Raw genomic sequence first — 25,411 nt, forward strand, 5'->3', positions numbered from 1 at the left:
TCAACAACCCTTCCTCATCCCTCTGGACAACAGTTTTGGTAATCCCGCACCTCCTCCTAACTTCCAAACTACGAATTCTCTGCATTATATTCACACCACACATTGCCCTCAGACATGACATCTCCACTGCCTCCAGCCTTCTCCTCGCTGCAACATTCATCACCCATGCTTCACACTCATATAAGAGCATTGGTAAAACTATACTCTCATACATTCCCCTTTTTGCCTCCAAGGACAAAGTTCTTTGTCTCCACAGACTCCTAAGTGCACCACTCGCCCTTTTCCCCTCATCAATTCTATGATTCACCTCATCTTTCATAGACCCATCCGCTGACACGTCCACTCCCAAATATCTGAATACATTCACCTCCTCCATACTCTCTCCCTCCAATCTGATATCCAATCTTTCATCACCTAATCTTTTTGTTATCCTCAAAACCTTACTCTTTCCTGTATTCACTTTTAATTTTCTTCTTTTGCACACCCTACCAAATTCATCCACCAATCTCTGCAACTTCTCTTCAGAATCTCCCAAGAGCACAGTGTCATCAGCAAAGAGCAACTGTGACAACTCCCACTTTATGTGTGATTCTTTATCTTTTAACTCCACGCCTCTTGCCAAGACCCTCGCATTTACTTCTCTTACAACCCCATCTATAAATATATTAAACAACCACGGTGACATCACACATCCTTGTCTAAGGCCTACTTTTACTGGGAAATAATTTCCCTTTTTCCTACATACTCTAACTTGAGCCTCACTATCCTCGTAAAAACTCTTCACTGCTTTCAGTAACCTACCTCCTACACCATACACCTGCAACATCTGCCACATTGCCCCCCTATCCACCCTGCCATATGCCTTTTCCAAATCCATAAATGCCACAAAGACCTCTTTAGCCTTATCTAAATACTGTTCACTTATATGTTTCACTGTAAACACCTGGTCCACACACCCCCTACCTTTCCTAAAGCCTCCTTGTTCATCTGCTATCCTATTCTCCGTCTTACTCTTAATTCTTTCAATAATAACTCTACCATACACTTTACCAGGTATACTCAACAGACTTATCCCCCTATAATTTTTGCACTCTCTTTTGTCCCTTTGCCTTTATACAAAGGAACTATGCATGCTCTCTGCCAATCCCTAGGTACCTTACCCTCTTCCATACATTTATTAAATAATTGCACCAACCACTCCAAAACTATATCCCCAGCTACTGCCTCACGAACTTCCCCCACACTCACAACTGGCTCTTCCTCACTCCTACAAGATGTTATTCCTCCTTGCCCTATACACGAAATCACAGCTTCCCTATCTTCATCAACATTTAACAATTCCTCAAAATATTCCCTCCATCTTCCCAATACCTCTAACTCTCCATTTAATAACTCTCCTCTCCTATTTTTAACTGACAAATCCATTTGTTCTCTAGGCTTCCTTAACTTGTTAATCTCACTCCAAAACTTTTTCTTATTTTCAACAAAATTTGTTGATAACATCTCACCCACTCTCTCATTTGCTCTCTTTTTACATTGCTTCACCACTCTCTTAACCTCTCTCTTTTTCTCCATATACTCTTCCCTCCTTGCATCACTTCTACTTTGTAAAAACTTCTCATATGCTAACTTTTTCTCCCTTACTACTCTCTTTACATTATCATTCCACCAATCGCTCCTCTTCCCTCCCGCACCCACTTTCCTGTAACCACAAACTTCTGCTGAACACTCTAACACTACATTTTTAAACCTACCCCATACCTCTTCGACCCCATTGCCTATGCTCTCATTAGCCCATCTATCCTCCAGTAGCTCTTTATATCTTACCCTAACTGCCTCCTCTTTTAGTTTATAAACCTTCACCTCTCTCTTCCCTGATGCTTCTATTCTCCTTGTATCCCATCTACCTTTTACTCTCAGTGTAGCTACAGCTAGAAAGTGATGTGATATATCTGTGGCCCCTCTATAAACATGTATATCCTGAAGTCTACTCAACAGTCTTTTATCTACCAATACATAATCCAACAAACTACTGTCATTTCGCCCTACATCATATCTTGTATACTTATTTATCCTCTTTTTCTTAAAATATGTATTACCTATAACTAAACCCCTTTCTATACAAAGTTCAATCAAAGGGCTCCCATTATCATTTACACCTGGCACCCCAAACTTACCTACCACACCCTCTCTAAAAGTTTCTCCTACTTTAGCATTCAGATCCCCTACCACAATTACTCTCTCACTTGATTCAAAGGTTCCTATACATTCACTTAACATCTCCCAAAATCTCTCTCTCTCCTCTGCATTCCTCTCTTCTCCAGGTGCATACACGCTTATTATGACCCACTTTTCGCATCCAACCTTTACTTTAATCCACATAATTCTTGACTTTACACATTCATATTCTCTTTTCTCCTTCCATAACTGATCCTTCAACATTACTGCTACCCCTTCCTTTGCTCTAACTCTCTCAGATACTCCAGATTTAATCCCATTTATTTCCCCCCACCGAAACTCCCCTAACCCTTTATCAGGTTATATAGATCTAATATCTGTTTGTGTCTTGATAAAGTCCACTGTGTGAGTGAAATGTTGTTAACAAAGAATTGCATTATATTTGCCTCTTTTTTTTCCACCCACACTCTACTTGAGTTAATGACCGGCTTCCAACAGAGCTGTACAAAACTTGGCTAGGTCAGCGGATGGCATTCGTTTTACCGAACTTTAATCATAAATCACTATAATAGTTATACAAAATTAGTTACAATTTGTGCCATTATTTAGAATAATTAGTATTTTTTAAATACATAATTAATTATTTACTGTAAATTCATGCGTAAAATATATTTACTGATTAAATTCTAACATTACTAGTATATAACACAAACAAGAGTGATGAAATTGCTAGATAACACCAAGTTGATAAAGAAGACATGTAATACACTTGGCTATCTTTATTCTGAAGTGTGGGTTTAGTGCTTAGTTATGATTATAATAACCTGCTTTGAAGATGTTATTTGATATAAACCACTTGTTTCCTTGGATGCACTGTTGTGTGTACTGCTCGTGAGACTAATCTAAATGGGAGGAGAATGAAATTAGTGGGTTTATTTAGGCACAGGTACACATCAGTACAATTATCATACATAGCTGGAGTTTACCTGGAGAGAGTCCCGGGGGTCAATACCCCTGCGGCCCGGTCTGTGGCCAGGCCTCATGGTGGATCAGGGCCTAATCAACAAGGCTGTTACTGTTGGCTGCACGCAATCCAACGTACGAACTACAGCCCGGCTGGTCAGGTAATGACTTTAGGTGCTTGTCCAGTGCCAGCTTGAAGACTGCCAGGGGTCTATTGGTAATCCCCCTTATGTATGCTGGGAGGCAGTTGAACAGTCTCGGGCCCCTAACACTTATTGTGTTGTCTCTTAACGTGCTAGTGACACCCCTGCTTTTCATTGGGGGGGGGGGATGTTGCATCGTCTGCCAAGTCTTTTGCTTTCGTTGTGAGTGATTTTCGTGTGCAAGTTTGGTACTAGTCCCTCTAGGATTTTCCAGGAGTATATAACCATGTATCTCTCCCGCCTGTGTTTCAGGGAGTACAAGTTCAGGAACTTCAAGCGCTCCCAGTAATTGGGGTGTTTTATCTCCGTTATGCGCGCCGTGTACAGAGAACCTTCACGGCGCGCATAACGGTCAGCAATTTCACCTGCCTTGAAAGGTGCTGTTAGTGTGTAGCAATATTCCAGCCTAGATAGAACAAGCGACCTGAAGAATGTCATTATGGGCTTGGCATCCCTAGTTTTGAAGGTTCTCATTATCCATCCTGTCATTTTTCTAGCAGATGCGATTGATACAATGTTATGGTCCTTGAAGGTGAGATCCTCCGACATGATCACTCCCAGGTCTTTGACGTTGGTGTTTCGCTCTATTTTGTGGAAGGAATTTGTTTTGTACTCTGATGAAGTTTTAATTTCCTCATGTTTACCATATCGGAGTAATTGAAATTTCTCATCGTTGAACTTCATATTGTTTTCTGCAGCCCACTGAAAGATTTGGTTGATGTCCGCCTGGAGCTTTGCAGTGTCTGCAATGGAAGACACTGTCATGCAGATTCGGGTGTCATCTGCAAAGGAAGACACGGTGCTGTGGCTGACATCCTTGTCTATGTCAGATATGAGGATGAGAAACAAGATGGGAGCGAGTACTGTGCCTTGTGGAACAACTTTTCACCGTAGCCGCCACGGACTTTACTCTGTTGACTACTGCTCTTTGTGTTTTGTTTGTCAGGAAATTATAGATCCATCTGCCAACTTTTCCTGTTATTCCTTTAGCACGCATTTTGTGCGCTATTACGCCATGGTCACACTTGTCGAAGGCTTTTGCAAAGTCTGTGTAATTACATCTGCATTCTTTTTGTCTTCTTGTGCATCTAGGACCTTGTCGTAGTGATCCAGTAGTTGAGACAGACAGGAGCGACCTGCTCTAAACCCATGTTGCCCTGGGTTGTGTAATTGATTGGTGTCTAGATGGGTGGCGATCTTGCTTCTTAGGATCCTTTCAAAGATTTTTATGATATGGGATGTTAGTGTAAATTATGTAGGATAACCCATAAAGGTCAGACAAAGTTCCTGAGCTTTTCACTCCCATGAATATGTTCGGCGTTGGGGAAGGCATGTCTAGTGTGGTTACTAGACACCTGACATCTTAAGAACATAAGAACATAAGAACGAAGGAACACTGCAGAAGGCCTACTGGCCCATGCGAGGCAGGTCCAAGTCTCCTACCGGCTAAAGCCAATGCACCCAACCTAGTCAGGTCAGGTCACATTGACTTAAGGGAGGAACACGGCAACCGACCTGGTAGCACAAGCTATCAGGTCTAACTCACACCCACCCACATCTACTCATGTATTTATCCAACCTATTTTTAAAGCTACACAACGTTCTGGCCTCTATAACGGTATTTGGGAGTTTGTTCCACTCATCCACAACTCTATTACCAAACCAGTACTTTCCTATATCCTTCCTGAATCTGAATTTTTCCAACTTAAAACCATTGCTGCGAGTCCTGTCTAGGCTAGATATTTTCAGCACACTATTTACATCCCCTTTATTTATTCCTGTCTTCCATTTATACACCTCAATCATATCCCCCCTAATTCTACGTCTTTCTAGAGAGTGCAGTTTCAGGGCCCTTAGTCTATCCTCATAGGGAAGGTTTCTGATACATGGGATCAACTTTGTCATCCTCCTTTGTACATTTTCCAGAGAATTTATATCCATTCTGTAATACGGTGACCAAAACTGTGCAGCATAATCTAAATGAGGCCTAACCAAGGATGTATAGAGTTGAAGAACAACCTGAGGACTCCTATTATTTATGCTTCTTGATATGAAGCCAAGGATTCTATTAGCTTTATTGCGAACACTTATGCACTGTTGTCTTGGTTTCAGATTACTGCTAACCAGAACTCCTAAATCTTTTTCGCAATCCGTAATATTAAGATCCACATTATTTAGTTTATATGTGGCATGGTTATTGTCCTGTCCAACATTTAGAACTTTGCATTTGTCTATATTAAACTGCATCTGCCACTTCTCCGACCACTGCATCAGTCTATTCAAATCTTCCTGGAGTGCTCGAATGTCCTCGTCAGAATGAATTCGACGGCCTATTTTGGTGTCATCGGCAAACTTGCCGATGTCGCTCTTTATGCCCTCATCTATGTCGTTTATGTAGATTGTGAACAGCAGGGGGCCCAACACTGACCCCTGTGGAACACCGCTCGTGACGCTTCCCCACTCTGATTTCTCCCCATTTATGCAAACTCTCTGCTGCCTATTTGTCAACCATGCCTCTATCCAGGAAAAAATTTCTCCTCCTATTCCATGTGCTTTAATTTTCCTCAATAGTCTCTGATGTGGGACCCTGTCAAAAGCCTTACTGAAGTCCATATACACAATATCATATTCATTACCATGATCTACCTCCTCAAATACCTTAGTGAAAAAAGTTAATAAATTCGTAAGGCAGGAACGCCCCTTTGTAAAACCATGCTGAGATTCGTTGATTAATTTATGCTTTTCAAGGTGGCTACGAACTGCCTCGGCAATTATTGATTCCATAAATTTTCCCACTATGGAGGTTAGGCTTATTGGTCTATAGTTCGAAGCTATGGACCTGTCACCTGTTTTGAAAATAGGTATCACATTTGCCATTTTCCACTTATCTGGCACCATGCCAGTTTGTAGTGATATGTTGAAAAGATTAGCCAAAGGTGTGCTAAGCTCCTCTTTACATTCCTTTAGAACCCTTGCATACAGTTCATCAGGGCCTGGGGATTTGTTAGGTTTTAATTTATCTATTTGCCTAAGGACCATGTCACTTGTGACCCTAATAGTGCACAGTTTATTATCGTCCTGTTCTACATAATTTATCATTACTGGAATATCGCTGGTATCCTCCTGTGTAAAAACTGAGAGGAAGTATGTGTTAAAAATTCTACACATTTCCTTATCACTGTCAGTGAGCTGACCCGAGGAACTTTTGAGTGGGCCTATCTTGTCCCTGATCTTACTTCTGTATACCTGAAAGAATCCTTTTGGGTTAGTCTTCGATTCTCTTGCAACTTTAACCTCATAATCTCTTTTTGCTTTTCTAATTCCCTTTTTTATTTCTCTCTTTAACTGAATATATCGATTTCTCAATTGCCCCTCTCCTCTTTTGATTTGCCTATATATGCCTCTCTTTTGACCAATCAGATATTTTAATCTATTGTTCATCCATTTAGGATCATTTTTGTTTGATCTGATTTCCCTATTTGGAACATAATTTGACTGAGCAGCTAGAACTATGCCCTGGAAAGCATCATATCGGCAACCATCACCACCTACCTGACCCTTAGTCAGGTCATTCCAGTTCAGCCCACCTAAGTAATTTTTCAGTCCTATGAAATCAGCCAAGCGAAAGTTAGGGACGGAGACTTGATTGCCATTATTAGGGGAATTCCATGATATATTAAAACTGAGTGATTTGTGATCACTTTCCCCAAGCTCATCATTAACCTCAAGATTATTAATTAGTGTTTCCCTACTGGCAAGAACCAAGTCAAGGAGGTTATTTCCCCTAGTTGGCTCTGTCACAAACTGTTTTAAAAAACAATCCTGGATCGTATCAAGAAAGTCACCTGACTCTAAATTTCCTGTCAAATTGCTCCAGTCAATCTGTCTATAGTTGAAATCTCCCATTAGCACAACATTTTCGTATGTAGATGCCTTACGAATTTCGTCCCATAGAAGTTTACTGCACTCCCTATCAAGATTTGGGGCCCTGTAAATCACACCCAAAATTAGTTTTTCTCGGCCCTCGAGAAGCTGTAACCAAACAGATTCAGTGGCTGACGCTTCTAATTTAATATCTTGTCTAACACAACAATTTAAATTGTCTCTGACATACATCGCTACTCCACCACCTTTCCTGTTGACCCTGTCAGTGTGGAATAATTTATAGCCTTGTATGTGACATTCAGAGGGCATCTCTCTATCTTTCAGATTAAGCCAGGTCTCTGTTATAGCAATAATATCTATGTTTCCTGCACTTGCAATTAATCTTAGCTCATCTATCTTATTTCTTACACTCCTGCTATTAGTATAGTAAACCTTAAGGGAGCTAGTCCCTTGCTGCCCTCTGCTGTCCCCCTTTGTTTGCTGACCTGATCTATTGTCTTTATTTATAACTTCATGCTGAATGCCTTTTATACATTTACTGTTTCCAACCCAAGTGTTGCAACCTGCTTGTTTCCCATACACACCCATACCTCTATCTTCCTTCAGTTTAAAATCATAGGCATTTCACCAATGGCCTTCTCAATCGAGTCTGCAAGTGCTACCACCCCAGCCCCAGAGAGATGTACCCCATCCCTTGCATACATATCATGTTTGCCATAAAAGTTGTTCCAGTTGTCAATGAATGGGATTGCAAGTTCCTTGCAGTATCTGTCTAGCCAGCAATTTACACCAATTGCCCTAGACAACCATTCATTTCCTACTCCCCTTCTAGGCAAGATGCTACATATGATTGGGATCCCTCCCTTAGACTTAATGAAATCTATAGCTGACCTGTACTTATCTAGCAGCTCTTCTCTCCTACCCTTCCCAATATCATTTCCACCAGCACTGAGACAGATAATGGGCTTGTTCCCATTACCTGACGTGATATTATCCAGCCTGTTGACAATGTCCCCAACACCAGCTCCAGGGAAGCACACTCTATCTCTCATCTTCTTATTCCTATTACAAAAAGCACGGTCAATATATCTTACCTGAGAGTCACCAACCACAAGAATGCGCTTGCCTCCATTAGCAGGGGCAGTAGTACCCTTACCTTCACTGGCCACTGAAGTACATTCATCCTGAAGAACAGAGAAGCGATTTCCTACCTTCAGATCTTCACTCTTAACTTTCCTTACTCTGATGCGCCTTCCATTACTGTGAACCACTCGCCACTTGTAGCAGGTGCTGGACTGCACCTCACTGCTGGTAGCCGTTGCTACCTCCCCAGCTACAGCCTCCTCACAGCGAGAGACAGACTGCACCTCACTGCTAGAAGCCTCATTCCCCACAACTCCAGCCACCTCACACTCTCTCCCAGACCCACTGAGTCTTAGATGACATCAATGACATACTACCATATAGAAAGCCTCTTGTTGTGCTGAGCATTTCGGGCAAATTAGGTCAGTTTTGTTCCAGGATGCGACCCACACCAGTCCACTAACACCCAGGTACCCATTTTAAACTGGTGGGTGAACAAGGACAGGGACAGCAGGTGTCTTATGGAACCCTGTCCCTAATGTTTTTCAGCCGTACCGGAGGAGATTCGAACCCCGAACCTCAGTGTGTGAGCTGAGTGCGCTAGGCTATTTTTTAAATAATTTACTATCATTTACATAATTTATTATACAGTATTTCAAACCGTTTATGAGGCTTAAGAATTTGAGAACAAGTCTACATCCTTGGACTAAGAGCCCCTCTTCAGCACTCCTCAGCATCAAGGCACCTCCCTTGAGGTTTTTTTTTTATGTCTTAGTATGCACCCCTTGAAGGAGCTGTTTGTTTAAAGGTATCTGTAACGTTAGCGTTGGGAAAATTATAGAATGAGATCCTGTTGTGTTGGCAGAGCATTATACGAAGGTTCTCTGTTGTATGTACTGTATTGACTTGAGCAAGTGGTCAGTTTCACTAAATTGTTTCTCTTCCTCTTCAGGTGGTCAGTATTTTTATTTCCGAACAGTAATACAAGGCCATAAACTACATTTGCAATAGTGACCCTATATACCCCCGAGATGAGAATATTTACACGAGGGGTCCCTGTTGTATGGAGCAGACGACACATCAGCTGACAGATGTCAACACAAGATACCGTACCAGTCCTTGCACTTTTGTATTGGTTGAGTGTAGACATCTTGCTCTACTCACTATCTTGAGTATCAATGTCAATTTTTAAATATTTTCCCTCCCTGGGACGTTTGTCTTCATCATACACTGCCTGCTGCTGGCCAACTGGTAGGGGCTCCATACATCAGCTTCTAGGGTTAAGCAAAATCTGATGTACTCACCTAATTGTGGTTGCAGGGGTCGAGACTCAGCTCCTGGCCCCGCCTCTTCACTGACCGCTAATGGGTCCTCCCTCTCCCTGTTCCATGAACTTTATCATACCTCGTCTTAAAACTATGTATAGTTTCTGCCTCCACTACATCTCTTGTTGACTCAGGTGTGTGTGTGTGTCTGGCTCTGCCAGGGTTTAGGCAAGGTGATCCACCTGATCTAATTGTACGTTCCCGTTAATTTCCGGTGAAAATAGTTTCTTCTATAATTTCCTTCTAAATTTTGGCATTTTTTCCCCTTTTGCTCCCGGGAGGCAGGGCTCAGTGGGCTTAAGCTTTGGTGGCCATAAAGGTTAGGTTAGGTTAACAACCCCAACAATATGCAGTATTATCAGTCTTTAAAAGTGATTACAGTACCAGTTTCAAACAGGACGTATTCAGAAGAAGTGAAAAATTTCCAGTTGCATTATCGCCTAGTGACTAATATTTATCTTGCATGAAGCATCATGAGTGGAAGATCCAGAACACGTCAGCTGCAGATTATGACTCCAGAGGAGGAACTTGAAAATCTTCGAAATGAAGTAAGTTGGTTTTGGGTTAACATTCTATTTTTGGGCTTCCAAATTTTTTGATTTAACATGCATTTCAACTTGTCTTCCACAAAACAACAATGACTTCCTTATCTGTTGTTGTAGTTTTACACACTCATAGTGCAGTACTAGTAGTTCAGAACTGATTTCTCGTATTCACTTATCTTTCATTTTCATTGATGATTGTGTCTAATCTTCAGTAGATACAAAAGGGTAATTTTTTGCCATGCTGTTGGTCAGGCTGGTTTTCTGGATAATGAAATTGCAGATTCCCCCCATTATTATTATTATTATAATCATGGAGTGCTAAACCCATAGGATTATACAGCACCTGTGGGGGGAGGGATGGAAGGCATTCAGGTTCAATTCAGGGAATTGGAGTGCAGATCCAATTCCCTAGATCAAGAGCCCCTCACCAGCATCAAGGAACCTTCCTTGAGGGGAGAGATTCCCCCAGTGTGTTTAATACTTCATGATCTTTAAATTTCCTGCAAGTGGTTACAATGCTTCAGCAATTTTTTGATGCTCCTGTGAGATTTTTGAAGTGTTGTTGGTCAACAACACAAAATACCCACAGTTGGGCATCTGTTTGTCCTCCCATCATTAATGTCACTTGTGTGAAGTAATACTTTTGTGTGTAAGTATTCCTCACACCATACTTCTGCATAGTCTTCGGCTTTAGGGACTCCTCCCATACTACTGTATTGTCAGGTTGCATTAACATTTCTCTGTTCAGTTTCTTGATTGATACTGATTTGCTACATCAGTTGACTTCCTTCTTTGACCATTGATCTTCCTTCAACACTTACATATCTTCCATTCTACCATCCTCATCACTCTTGCCATGTAGGGCTGAATGATTCATAATAATAATATGTTTAGTATATTTCCCTTTCCTGTCTTTCTGAGACTTTCCTCTCATATATTTTATCTTTATTTTCTTTATAAACAGGTGGGTGTTTTACGGCGTGCTGTGGAGAGTAAGAGTGCTGCAGTGGGGATCCTCAGAGCAGAACTCCAAGAGTGCCAGAGAGAGCGAGAGAAATTTCGAACATTAGCAGAGCAAGGAACACTGCACAGGTCATCTTCCTCTACTGTCTTAAAGGTGAAAGTTGGCTAATGTAGTATTACCTATTCTTATGTCTCCTTACTAGGCTACACTGCCTCACTATAATAATTATAATAAATTTATGATTATGGTTAAATTTTTGTTCAAAAGCAGATTCAAATCCCGAGAGTATGATTATTATTATACTTAGGGAGGTGCTAAACCTATATGGGTCATGTAGGGCCTGGGAAATGGGAGATAATCGGGTTTTATCTAAGGAGGGGGAGAACAAGTCCAGCTCCTTGGATCAAGAACCCCTCCATCATCCAGGAACCTCCCCTATTGGGCCAAGTCCCAAGAATTATCTTTATTTAATATATTTACAATGCAGAAAGACTGCATAAAATCCCCCCTCCCTCCTTGGGACCAAGGGCAGAGCCCAAGAAGTTGCAGGGTTTTAACTGCTTCAGAGCCCTCTTTGTTTAGGAATGATTGTCTTACAAATAGTAATGAAATACTAGTGAAGTCTAGGATTATTTATACAATAATATATAGAAGGGACATTGTTTAGTGTTTCAGCGAAGATTGAGGTATAGAGAGTTTGCATTCTACATATGATGTCACTGGCTAAATGTTTGACATGCTGCTGGTCACTTACGTATCAGTGATGCAAGTGATAGGATCTTGATCCATGGACTTACAGCTGCCTAGCCTTTCCTTGAATCATCTCAGATTGCCTCATATTCCCAAGGCTCTGCATGACCCCATATGAGTTTAGGGCTCCAGTGAAAAAAAAATTAAATGGAAATTGAAAGAAAACATTGGTCCCACCTCCACTTGGTGCAAGTAAAGTCTAGACTTCAACCATCTGCTGCCTTGATCAAAAGTTCATCCTGCAGCCAGCATATACTGTAGAGTTTGCAGTCAAATAACCTGATCAGCTGACTGGCCAGTCAGCTGATCAAGGCAGCAGATGGTTGAAGCCTAAACTTTACTTGCACCAAGTGGAGGTGGGACCATGCAACTTTAAGAGTGGGTTCATCTGTTTTTGGGCTGAATTCTACATTATGTTCAATGAAGCTCAAATGATGATATACTAGATGGATGATAGTGTTAGAAGAGAACAGTATTCTCTGCTTTATGGCTGCTGCACCTCTAGAGCAGCCATGAAGCAGAGACCAAAAAACTAAAAAACACTACAAAACAGTCCTCTTCTACCATTATTATCCATCTAATATACCATCAACTTATCTTCATTGAACATAGTTCAGAGTTTGAGCCAAAGGCATATGAGCCCACTCTTGAAGCTGCATGGCCTCATATGCAAGTTTTTCCCAGGATTTCTGGAGAGCCCAGGCTTCAATCATTGGTTGTGATGTGTTGTAATGATCAAAACTTTGTCCTGCAGCTGGCATCACAACTTTCTGCACAGATTGTATAGATTCCTATAAAAAATTTTATTTTTATTTATATATTAACACATCGGCCGTTTCCCACTAAGGCAGGGTGGCCTGAAAAAGAAAAACTTTCATCATCATTCACTCCATCACTGTCTTGTCAGAGGTGTGCTTACACTACAGTTATAAAACTGCAACATTAACACCCCTCTCCTTCAGAGTGCAGGCACTGTATTTCCCATCTCCAGGACTCAAGTCCAGCCTTTCAGTTTCCCTGAATCCCTTCATAAATGTTATTTTTCTCACACACTAACAGCACGTTAAGTCATAAAAACCATTTGTCTCCATTCGCTCCTATCTAACGCACTCACGCATGCTTGCTGGAAGTCCAAGCCCCTTGCACACAAAACCTTTATTCCCTCCCTCCACCCTTTCCTAGGCCAACCCCTACCCTGGCTTCCCTCCAATACAGATTTATACACTCTCAAAGTTAGTCTATTTCCTTCCAGCCTTTCTACGTGTCCAAACCTTCTCAATAACCCCTCCTCAGCCCTCTTTATAATAGTTCTGGTAATCCTGCACCTTTTCCTTATCTCCAAATTATGGATTCTCTGCATTACATTCACACCACACATTGCCCTCAGATACGACATCTCCACTGCCTCCAGCCTTCCCTTTGTTGCAACATTCACCACCCATGCTTCACACCCATATAAGAGTGTTGGTATAACTATACTCTCGTACATTACCCTCTTTGCTTCCATGGATACAGTTCTTTGTCTCCACAGACTCCTCAGTGTACCACTCACCTTTTCCCCCTCATCAGTTCTATGATTCACCTCATGTTTCATAGACCCATCTGCTGACACATCCTCTCCCAAATATCTGAAACATTCACCTCCTCCATACACTCTCCCTCCAATCTGATATCCACTCTTTCGCTACCTAATTTTTTTTTTGTTATCCTCATCACCTTACTCTTTCCTATATTTAGTTTTAATTTCCTTCTTTCACATACCCTACCAAACTCATTCACCAACCTCTGCAACTTCTCTTCAGAATCTCTGAAAAGCACAGTGTCATCAGCAAAGAGCAACTCAGACAACTCCCACTTTGTGTTTGATTCTTTATCTTTTAACCCACACACCTCTTGCCAACATCTGAGCATTCACTCCTCTTACAACTCCATCTATAAACATATTGAACAACCATGGTAACATCACACATCCCTCTCTAAATCCTACTTTTACTGAGAAATAATCTCCCTCTCTCCTACATACTCTAACCTAAGCCTCACTATCCTCGTAAAAACTCTTCACCGCTTTCAATAACCTGCTTCCTATTCCATACATTTGCAACATCTGCCACATTGCCCTCCTATCCACCCTATCATATGCCTTTTCCATATCCATAAATGCCACAAAAACCTCTTTACCCTTATGTAAATACTGTTCACCTATATAAAAATTTTATCTAGCTATATTCATGACATGATACAATTTTAAAGGGTTTCAGATAACATTTTTTTACTGTTTTATTGATTCTTCATATGCATCTTACAGTAAATAAAACAAAATGTAAGACATTTAATTTACTAGTAATACATTATAAAGTACATTATAAACTCGTATTTTTAAGTTGAGACATAAAGCAAGTTACAGCTTTTATGAACAAACAGGTTTCTAAGCAAAAAGTCACTGTTTAAATTCATATTTTATTACACAAATTAGTGTAGACTGGCACAGATGTGAAACTGATTATATAAATAATATTGTCCCCAGGGAAGAATGAAGCATTGTACTACATAATTTTCACTATCTTTGTTTAATTGAATATTCCTGGGCTTCCTTTATAAGATTTTCATTGAATTTTATTAGTGAACAGTTCTGTTGTGCAGTATATTTTACAGAGAAATGGTTATAGACATTCTAATACAGTGAACCCCCGCTTAACGATCACCTCCCAATGCAACCAATTATGTAAGTGCGTTTGTACGTGTATGTTTTGGGGTCTGAAATGGACTAATCTACTTCACAATATTCCTTATGGGAACAAATTCGGTCAGTACTGGCACCTGAACATACTTCTGGAATGAAAAAATATCGTTAACCGGGGTCCACTGTATATATCTGGTACTCAAAGAATATCACATACAATCTCTCCTCACTTAATGACAGAGTTCCGTTCCTAAGACCACGTTGGTAAACGAATTCATCACTAAGTAAGGAGCATATTATAATGGTAGTGGGTTTCTGTCAATTATCATCTCTGATATTGTTTTAATGTCACCTTTGCACCGTTTATAACATTTCTGGTATATGAAGCGTGGGTGATGAATGTTGCAGCGAGGAGAAGGCTGGAGGCAGTGGAGATGTCATGTCTGAGGGCAATGTGTGGTGTGAATATAATGCAGAGAATTCGTAGTTTGGAAGTTAGGAGGAGGTGCGGGATTACCAAAACTGTTGTCCAGAGGGCTGAGGAAGGGTTGTTGAGGTGGTTCGGACATGTAGAGAGAATGGAGCGAAACAGAATGACTTCAAGAGTGTATCAGTCTGTAGTGGAAGGAAGGCGGGGTAGGGGTCGGCCTAGGAAGGGTTGGAGGGAGGGGGTAAAGGAGGTTTTGTGTGCGAGGGGCTTGGACTTCCAGCAGGCATGCGTGAGCGTGTTTGATAGGAGTGAATGGAGACAAATGGTTTTTAATACTTGACGTGCTGTTGGAGTGTGAGCAAAGTAACATTTATGAAGGGATTCAGGGAAACCGGCAGGCCGGACTTGAGTCCTGGAGATGGGAAGTACAGTGCCTGCACTCTGAAGGAGGGGTGTTAATGTTGCAGTTTAAAAACTGTAGTGTAAAGCACCCTTCTGGCAAGACAGTGATGGAGTGAATGATGGTGAAAGTTTTTCTTTTTCGGGCCACCCTGCCTTGGTGGGAATCGGCCGGTGTGATAATAGAAATAGTATTTTTAAATGTTTATACAGTAGTGTACTGTAATATTGTAATAAACAGAATAGAGGAAATCAGCTCTAATATACATTATTTAGGTATGCATACTGGTCAGAGCCCATCGTAAGTCTGAGTCGTCAGTAAACGAGTACGTCACTAAGTGAAGAGAGGCTGTATTGTAAATTAATTGTATCATGAAGAAAACTCTTAAATAATTTCTGTAATATTCTTTATTCCTTACACCTGTGCATACTTGACCCTGCATATTCTGTATATGAGAAGCCAGCATATTCTGACCCATGTCGCTCAGCAATGCTAAGTGGATCTGATGGTACTCTAGCACAGCTACTCTCACAATCCAAAGAGGAAAATAAGATGCTGCGACAGGATGCCACTGAACTCCGTTGTAAACTGCATGATGCCCAGGCTGATATCAAGGTCAGATGCAAAGTGTGATGTAATATTAAATTAATTTCTATATCTCAATCAAAATCATATAAAAAGTTTAACACACATGAATACGTAAGTGCTGAGCACCTAGATTTTTCTTTGTATACTAATTTAATTTACCTTCCACAGTATTCAGGATTGCTGCTGTAATTACCCCTATTATTTAAATTGGTGACAGACTTCATTTTTTATACTGTATTTTTATTCTGTAAATATTCCTTATACATACATTTCTAAGGTTCTTCGGGAAGAGGTTCAGCGTTCACGAGGTGATGAGGGCCGGCGGAGAAGCCATGTCCATACCACCATGAGTAAGCTTGCACATCAAGAGCGTGAGCAGTTTATATCACAGATGGAAGAGCTCAGTGCCAAAGTTAGCTTTGCAAGACTCTTTTTAAACAATGAAATCTGTAGCCAGAGTTTATGCTCTTGTTTTTTATGGAATCAAGGACTGAAATAGTGTTTGAGATATGCTTTGAGGTGGTGTCTTGTTATGTACAATGTAACTGATATAGTATATTCTCCCAATATTTATTTATTTCATACATTTTTTTTTTTTCAATATCCATATTTCAGTGCCAAGCTTTAGAAGGCGATGTGCGAGGTTTGGTGGAGGAGAGAGAGGAGCTGGTGAGAGAGCTGGATGCCTCTTCACATAAACTCCATCGCCTCAACTACATTCTTAATACAGTTCTTTCCAATATTTCTGCTGCTACAACAGCAACACCTCCAAAACGAATCATAGATCTTGATGCCATTATAACGGAAAATAGGTTAGTTACCATAACAAAGTATGGCATTTACTGAATATGTGCCATTTAGGCAAATTATGGAGCCTATCCAGTATGTATTTAAAGTTTTTGTTCTGAAGTGCTCATTTATCATATCTTCTTTCAACAAAGTGGCCATATCCCACTGAAGCAGGGTGACCCAAAAAGAAGAATGAAAGTTTCTCTTTTGTAACTAATGTATACAGAAGGGGTTACTAGTCCCTTGCTCCTGGCATGTTAGTTGCCTCTTATGACACACATGGCTTATGGAGGAAGAATTCTGTTCCACTTCCCCATGGAGATAAGAGAAAATAAACAAGAACAAGAACTAGTGAGAAAATAGAAGAAAACCCAGAGGGGTGTGTATATATATGTTTGTACATGCAAGTGTCTCGGTGGGATGCGGCTGGTGTGTTGAAAGAAGAAGAGAAGACGTGCAAGTGTAGTGTGACCTAAGTGTAAGTAGAAGTAGCAAGATGTACCTGAAATCTTACATGTTTATGAGACAGAAAAAAGTCACCAGCAATCCAACCATCATGTAAAACAATTACAGGCTTCTGCTTTACACTCACTTGGCAGGACGGTAGTACCTCCCTGGGCAGTTGCTGTCCACCAACTTGTTACTAGCACTATAACAGGGTCATTCACTAGAAGGGTATAGAAAATATTACTTTGGAACTTTTCTCACCTCTTCCCTTCAGTGTGTTCTTTTGGTTAAAAAATTGTTATGTAAAGTTTTGTGATGATTTGCCCCAACAACACTTAATTTTTAACCCCAGTAAAAGAGGAATTTCCATCTTATTATTATTTCATATGACTTGCAACAGAATTGCCACAAGTTTGAATCCTGGGTGAAGTAAAAATATGAGCAGGTCTCCTTACAACTGCTGCCAATGCTCAGCTGGCAGTAGATGCCTATGAGTTAGTAAATTGTTGTGGATGTCATACTGAGGGTAGACTTATGGACCCCCATTGGAAATAAACTGCATTTATTGGCTTTTTTTTATTTTTGGTTATCCTTTGTATTCTATAGACTAATATTTAACTCACTTATGTTCCATGTGCACAAGATCTACAACATCAGATCATCTAAAACCTATCATAACTCAAAAAATCTACTATTAGAATGATCACTCGATCAGGTTCCAGGTAACACACACACTACACTACACTATTCAAATTGAAATTTGCTTAACAAAACATTCACATTTACTGCTCTGCATGCTGTATATGGAGAACACAATACAAATGTTAACCCAGTCCTCAAACTTTGCTTGGAGAGCTGCAACAGAATGCATAAACAATACTGGAAACAAAAATAAACTGATATTCCATGTATTCAGCTCAACATAAGTAAACACTATGCAAATAAAAGGCCCAAAACTAAGGAACCTTGTTCCAGAAGATTCTGAGTCTCTTATCTGCCAACTGCTTCAAAAGTAGTTAAAAAATGCCTCCAGAATTTTATGCAAATATGCACATTGTTTTTTTTTTTTTTTTTTTTTTTTTTTTTTTTTAAATGCACAGATTGTATATAAGTGTCAAATGCAGTCTTCTTATCTAGATTTCAATTGGCATTCATACTCTTGCACTTACTGCCACCCCTATATTTCTACCCCAATTAATTATAACTAAAATTGTCAATACAGTTTTGCATTACTATCCCAGCATATCATTCAGACAACTTACTGTACAGTAGACCCTCATATTATGCAGTAGTTACATTCCTGAACATGCTGTTATTTAACTGAAGAGCTTATAGGGAAAATAGGATTACATTCCTGGGACCCCCCCCCCCCAAAAAAAAAAAAAAAAAAAAAATTAGACATCCAGATCTTACAAAAATAAAAATGATTGTTTTTGTTGCTTAAGGCTACAAATGCAACGGAAACAATAATATTTACCTTAAATTGTAGTTGCTGGTGTATGTCAGTGATTGTGAAGAGAGTGGAGATGCATGGTGTGGTTCTATTGAGCTGAGGTGGATGGTTGTTGATTGTCAGCAGAAATGGATGGTTGAGGTTCTGATACTAAAGTCAGTGGTTGTATTGGTGTGTGCATAAATGCTGTAATGGATCTCTGGCTTCTTGTACCCTGCAGTACATTATACATTATTCCAGAAGCTTGGTACTGCCAGGTTGGAGCCAGGAGTCCATTGATGCAACTGTTTTTTTCATCACTTTTCTTGTGAAGTTACACTTGAATGACTTAATAACTCCCTGATCCAGTGGTTGTATTAAAGATGTTGTATTTGGAGGTATAAATACAACTTTTACATGTGGGGTCACATCCAGCAAAGCTTCTGGATGAGTATAGGAATTATCAAGAATGAATAGACCCTTGAATGCAAGGTTCTTGCTGTGCAGGTAAAACTTGACTTCAGGAATAAAATGATGCTTAAACCAGTCAATAAATATTTCCTCTGTCATCCATGCTGATTGTTTTGACCTCCAAATTACTGGTAATGTGTTTTTATCTACACCTTTCAAAAAATGAGGATTCTTAGAGTGGTAAATAATAATGGGCTTACACTTGAAATCACCTGACCCATTACCGCAAAGGAGCAAGATCAAGCAATCCTTTGCTGCTTTGAAGCCTGGTGCAGCCCTACGGAGACAGTTGTCTCACCCACAGCCAGGTGGCGGCCTGAGCTAGGGGAATATCCCAAGGGTGACGCTCCATATTTTTTCCCCTCCTGCAGACTGAATCGTGTTACGTTAATTTTACAAAGTGTTGTATAAAATTATGCCGCAATTTTTCAATAATGTAATAACCAAAACGTGCCAAATAAATCCATGTAATATGAGGGTCTACTGTATATTAAACTTAACATTCACATGTACTAACTTAACTACAATGACAGCTAAAGTAGAACCCCCGTATCTGTGGCTTCAGTTATCTACGTTTTACTGTGGCCCAAAAATAAGCCTTAATTTTGCTTAATAATGGTCACAAAGCACAAAAGTAGTTATGGTGGCAGTTATTCAAAGCCTGAGAGAAGCCATGAAGTGCTTTCCATCAATGAAAAAGTGCTAATTCTCCACTTATTGTGCATAATTTATCAATTAAACTTTATCATAGGTGTGTGTGTGAACGAAAAATGACTTAAATTTAGGGTTCACTACTATCCATGGTTTTGGGTATGTGTACGTATTTGTATGTTTGTGTGTGTGCATGCGTGTGTGTGTGTGCGCATGTGTGTGTGTGTGTGCACACGTGTGTAATATGTGCAATCCCTCCTTCAGAGTGCAGGCACTGCCCTTCCATCTCCAGGACTTGGTACTACCTTGTGTCATTAATTCATTCTCATCTTAATGTATTTGTATAATTGCATCAAGCCAAGATGTTCTCAATTCTTAGAGCGTTCTGTAAATTTCACATGCAGCATATTAATAAGTTATTATCATGTCTGTTTATGCTCTAGGTATCTACAACAACGTCTGAAACAGTCTGAAGAAGAGAAAGCTCTGGCGAAGAGTAATGCATCAAAGTACAAGGTATTGCTATCAAAGTTGTTTAATATTATTTAATTGGGATCCTTTTAAAAATAGTTCATCATTTAAGCCTTTATCTATTTATACCAAATTGCTGTTGCCCAAATTTGTATCAGCAGAGTGTCAGTAATTCTTGGAGACTTTAATTGACTTCAATAGATGGCACATTCCTAATCTAAGTTTCATGTCAAAATGAATAGGTAAATCCCACAGATGGAAAATAAATGTGGAATAGAAAGGATCTGTATTTCTTGGACTTAAACATTTCAATACGTATATCTATTCAAGAGGGGTTCATAGTTAGAAGTATACAGATCCTCTCTCTTTTGTTGATTTTTTGTCCATGTGGGATTTACCTGTTCATTGATCACTCTTTGACATCTATCATTAATTCTTTATCAGAATAATAATAATACCAAGATGTGCATATAATGTGCATATTATTTGTGCATTACACCTGTGACCACCATATTAATAAGGGTGACATTGCTTCACAATTATAATGTGCTTGTAAGTGCATTTTTTTTTTAACACATCGGCCGTTTCCCATCGAGGCAGGGTGGCCCAAAAAGAAAGAAAAAGCTTTCATCATCATTCATCACTCATGCATAATCACTATCTTTGCAGAGGCGTTCAGATACCACAGCTTAAACATCCCTCCGAATTGCAAATATCCCAAACCCCTCCTTTAAAGTGCAGACATTGAACTTCCCATTTCCAGGACTCAAGTCTGGCTAACCAGTTTCCCTGAATCCCTTCACAAAATATTACCCTACTCACACTCCAACAGCCTGTCAGGTCTCAAAAACCATTCGGCTCCATTCACTCTTATCTAACACACTTACACACACTTAATGGAAGTCCAAGCCCCTCCCCCACAAAACCTCCTTTACCCTCTCCCTAAAACCTTTTCAAGGACAACCCCTACCCTGCTTTCCTTTCCCTACAGATTTATATGCTCTCCAAGTCATTCTACTTTGTTCCATTCTCTGTAAATGACCAAACCACCTCAACAATCCCTCTTCAACCCTCTGACTAATACTTTTAGTAACTCCACACCACCTAATTTCCACACTACAAATTCTCTGCATAATATTTACACCACACATTGCCCTTAGACACGACATCTCCAATGCCTAAAGCTGCCTCCTCGCTGCAGCATTTACAACCCAAGCTGCACACCCACATAAGAGTGTTGGTATCACTATACTCTTGTACATTCCCTTCTTTGCTTCCATGGATAACATTCTTTGTCTCCACAGATACCTCAGCACACCACTCGCCTGTTTTCCTTCATCAATTCCATGGGTAACCTCATCCTTCATAAATCCATCCACTGACAAGTCAACTCCCAAATATCTGAAAACATTCACTTTTTCCTTACACCCTCCCTCTAGTGTGATATCCAATTTTTCTTATCTAAATCGTTTGATACCCTCATGACCTTACTCTTATCTATGTTCACTTTCAGCTTTCTGCCTTTACACACCCTCCCAAGCTCGTCCACTAACCTTTGCAACTTTTCTTTAGAATCCCCCAAAAGCAAAGTATCATCAGCAAAAGGTATCTATGTCAACTCCCATTTTGTATTTGATTCCCCATAATTTAATCCCATTCCTCTCCCCAACACCCTAGCATTTACTTCTTTTACAAACCCATCTATATATATGTTAAACAACCATGGTGACATTACACATCCCTGTCTAAGACCTACTTTTACCGGGAAGCAATCTCCCTCTCTCCTACGCACCCTAACCTGAACATCACTATCCTCATAAAAACTCTTTTCAGCATTTAGTAACTTACTACCTATTCTATACACTTAAAACATCTGCCACATTGCTCCCCTATCCATATGCCTTTTCTAAAACTATCCTATCCCTCTTCAACCCCCCCACCCACTACCCACACTTGCACTAACCCACCTTTCTGCCAACAGTTGCTTATATCTTACCCTAACTTCCTCCTCCCTTAGTTCATAAACTTTCACCTCTCTCTTACTTACTGTTGCCATTTTCCTTTTGTATTACAGAATGTTAAACAATATTTCGTAGTTTGAGTAAAATGAAGTAGTAATGACAAAATAGTTTATAATAGAATATACTGTATATAGTATTATACAATGATAGTTTGTAAGTACATAGATAAATTTTTTAAGGCATACAACAGTTGACTATAATAATGATAATGTATAATTATAAATGGCATATCAGATGTGCATAGAGAGTCATAGTTTATTGCTTTAAATAAATTTTTTGACTGTACTTGATCAGACATTTAACATCTGCAACAAAAATAACATGGTAATAGCATGTATTGCACTTTGCTAGTTAAGCTTAGAACAGTAGTTTTTCTTTTAAAATTAACATGCTTGTCTCTATAAATTCTAAGTTTTCAAGGTGAATTTTATTAACTGCATGGCTCAGCATTCAGGTGTCTTAAGAGTGCACTGGAAGTAATATATTGTATCAGTGATATATTCCAGTAGTAATCATTAATTGAATAATCAAACCTTCATTAGTAATGCCCATATTGTTTCACATTTGCATTAATGTAGTGCTAAACTGTTAATTGTAATAAAGTGAATTGTACATCACGTCTGTAAATACTGGTTAATGGGATTGAGACCCAGCATCTAGTGGGTGACTTGGTGTTGTAACTTCACAAATAATGTCATTTGTCATCTGAGAAGAGCTTTATAACCTAGGTTCATATAACTTACTAATTAGAACGTTTAAAGTTAATGATTGTGCATTTGCACTCATTATTTGGGGGGTAGTCAGCAAACAGATAGGTAGCATGTCTTTTCTTGTTTAGTAGATTGAAGATCAAGTTGCCATCAGTCTGCACCAAGTTACCTATATAGATTTAGAACTTCATATGAATAGACAAATTTAATGCAGTTACTAAATGTAAAGAGAAGAAAAACTCTGAAAACATTTCTTCTCTCTTGGGTCTCACTTCCTCAGCGGGAGATAGCCAGTATTAAAACAAAAATTAATGCAAAGTGTTAAAAGAGCTTCATGATTATATTACCTAGTTAGGTCTAACGGTCAAGTCTTATTACAACGCTGGTTATTTTATCATGCTTTAGTATTTATCTTTTGTTTCCATTCCTTTAAGGCTGCATTAGAGAAGTGTCGTTCTCATGGATCACTCAAGCTAGGTACTTCAGAAAACCTCATAGTAACACCACAACAAGGTAGTATACTATTTTTAATCTCAGTCTTACTCAGAGAAGTAAATTAAATGTGATTAATCTACTTGCTATTTTGTCATTTAACTTTGAACAGTTTATATTGATTAAAAATTTCTCATATAAAAGTCAACCCCAAAAAATTATTTTATATGTGAACCATCATTATAATTGTAAATTATCATATTTAACACACAAAAATTAATTTCAAAGACTGATTTTATGATCTTGCCTAAAATCCTGTCATTAAAAACAGGAGTATTTTGACCTGTCCAGAACCACCATTAATTGCATATAAACATGATGCAAAATTTAAAAATAAAGTCATTAATTTTTAAGTTATGTCTTACTACACTTGCATCTTTTAGGTCATCACTTTCAAAGTCTAAAACATTTAAATATACTGTATTGCCTTCAAGCCTATTTTAATATTGTGGCTCTATTCCAAAAATACATCTTTAAAAAAATCATGGGTCTATTTCATGCATATGAACATTTTATAGGATAATGTAGTAGATTTTATTTTTTGGGATATAAACATGCTGAAAGAGGATTTTGATGTACATGACATAGACATGTGGGATAATACATCATCTAGAATTGAAAAGGGGCAACTTATGTGGACCAGTTAAATCAAAGCTTGCCTGTATGTATGTATATACAGTGGAACCTTGGTACTCGAACAGCTCCCTACCCAAACAATTCGCTATTCGAATGCTTTGTTTGGTAAAAAAAATTGCTCAGTAATCAACCATTTGCTCGGCACTTGACCACACAAACACGATCTGCCAGAACTTTGCTGTAAACTATTTCACGTTTCTTTGCATTTTTTGGCATTTTTTTATATTTGTATAAATAAGTCACCATGGGGCCTACGAAGATTAGTGATAACAGCCAACCAAAAAGAAAATTGGGTGGGAAAAATTCGTTTGGTACTCGAACAAATCAACGTTCGAACAGCCTTCTGAAATTAATTAAGTTCAATACTGTGTGTGTGTGCACGTGTGTGCATGTGTGTGCGTGCGTGTGCGCGCGTGAGTGTGCGTGCGTGTGTGTGCGTGTATGTGCGTGTGTGCATGCGTGTGTGTGTGTGTATACACACACAGAAGGACCCCCATTTCTGTAGGGGATACATTCCAAGGACCTGCTGTACACTATACAGGTCGGCTATCACTAATCTGGCATCATTGGGACCTGTAGAATACAGAGTGGTTAGGTTAAAATACACTTAACTAACTTATCTTCCTCATTTTCATCACTGCTTTCTCCTCCACCAGCTTACTGCTGTGAATTTACAACCATCTGCACAATTTCTGAGTCGGTATAATGATGAAATTTGAGTCAGTACATCTTTCTTTCAACACACTGGCCGTATCCCACCGAGGCGGGGTGGCCCAAAAGGAAAAACGAAAGTTTCCTGAAATCTTGAATGTGTATGAGACAGAAAAAAAAGACACCAGCAATCCTACCATCGTGTTAAACAATTACCGGCTTTCGTTATACACTCACTTGGCAGGATGGTAGTACCTCCCTGGGTGGTTGCTGTCTACTAACCTACTACTTAAGAGTCAGTACATACAATGATGAAATTTGAAATTATGGTAACCAAAATTAGTGCCAGATCACTTATGGAACCGGATAACTGATTACCTGATTAGTGATGGCTGACCTGTACTATTTAAGTCCTATACATACCTATTATATAGGTTAATTGCTAAATTTTGCACAATAAGTGGAGAATTATCACTTTTTCACTGATGGGAAGCACTTCATGGCTTCTCTTAGGCTTTGAAGAACTGCCAGCTTCTCTGCTTTTGTGTTTTTGGGCCATTATTATGCAAAATTAAGAGGTATTTTTGGGCCACAGCAAACTGTGGATAACTGCAACTGTAGATACTGAATCAGTGGATACTGGGGT

The 25,411-nt window shown here is 39.4% G+C and overlaps 2 protein-coding genes across 7 annotated transcripts in view; both read left to right on the forward strand.

Moving 5' to 3' along the window:
• LOC128684844 (phosducin-like protein) overlaps window positions 1-25,411 on the forward strand; it is a 372,671-nt gene that overhangs the window by 267,019 nt on the left and 80,241 nt on the right. The gene's annotated exons all lie outside the window — the stretch shown is intronic.
• The window catches only part of LOC128684839 (myosin-13), a 29,731-nt gene continuing 13,677 nt past the window's right edge, over window positions 9,358-25,411 (forward strand). Inside the window, exons 1-8 of one of the 3 annotated variants that reach the window (XM_053771131.2) lie at window positions 9,358-9,563; window positions 10,107-10,185; window positions 11,147-11,299; window positions 15,866-16,021; window positions 16,272-16,406; window positions 16,610-16,806; window positions 20,228-20,300; window positions 23,421-23,499. In XM_053771131.2, coding sequence (XP_053627106.2) covers window positions 10,111-10,185; window positions 11,147-11,299; window positions 15,866-16,021; window positions 16,272-16,406; window positions 16,610-16,806; window positions 20,228-20,300; window positions 23,421-23,499 — 868 coding nt within the window. In that variant the 5' untranslated portion in view covers window positions 9,358-9,563; window positions 10,107-10,110. The other 2 variants (XM_053771132.2, XM_070099878.1) reach the window with 2 other exon arrangements.

This window comes from Cherax quadricarinatus, chromosome 5 (assembly GCF_038502225.1).
Source record: "Cherax quadricarinatus isolate ZL_2023a chromosome 5, ASM3850222v1, whole genome shotgun sequence".
Taxonomy (NCBI): Eukaryota; Metazoa; Arthropoda; class Malacostraca; order Decapoda; family Parastacidae; genus Cherax; species Cherax quadricarinatus.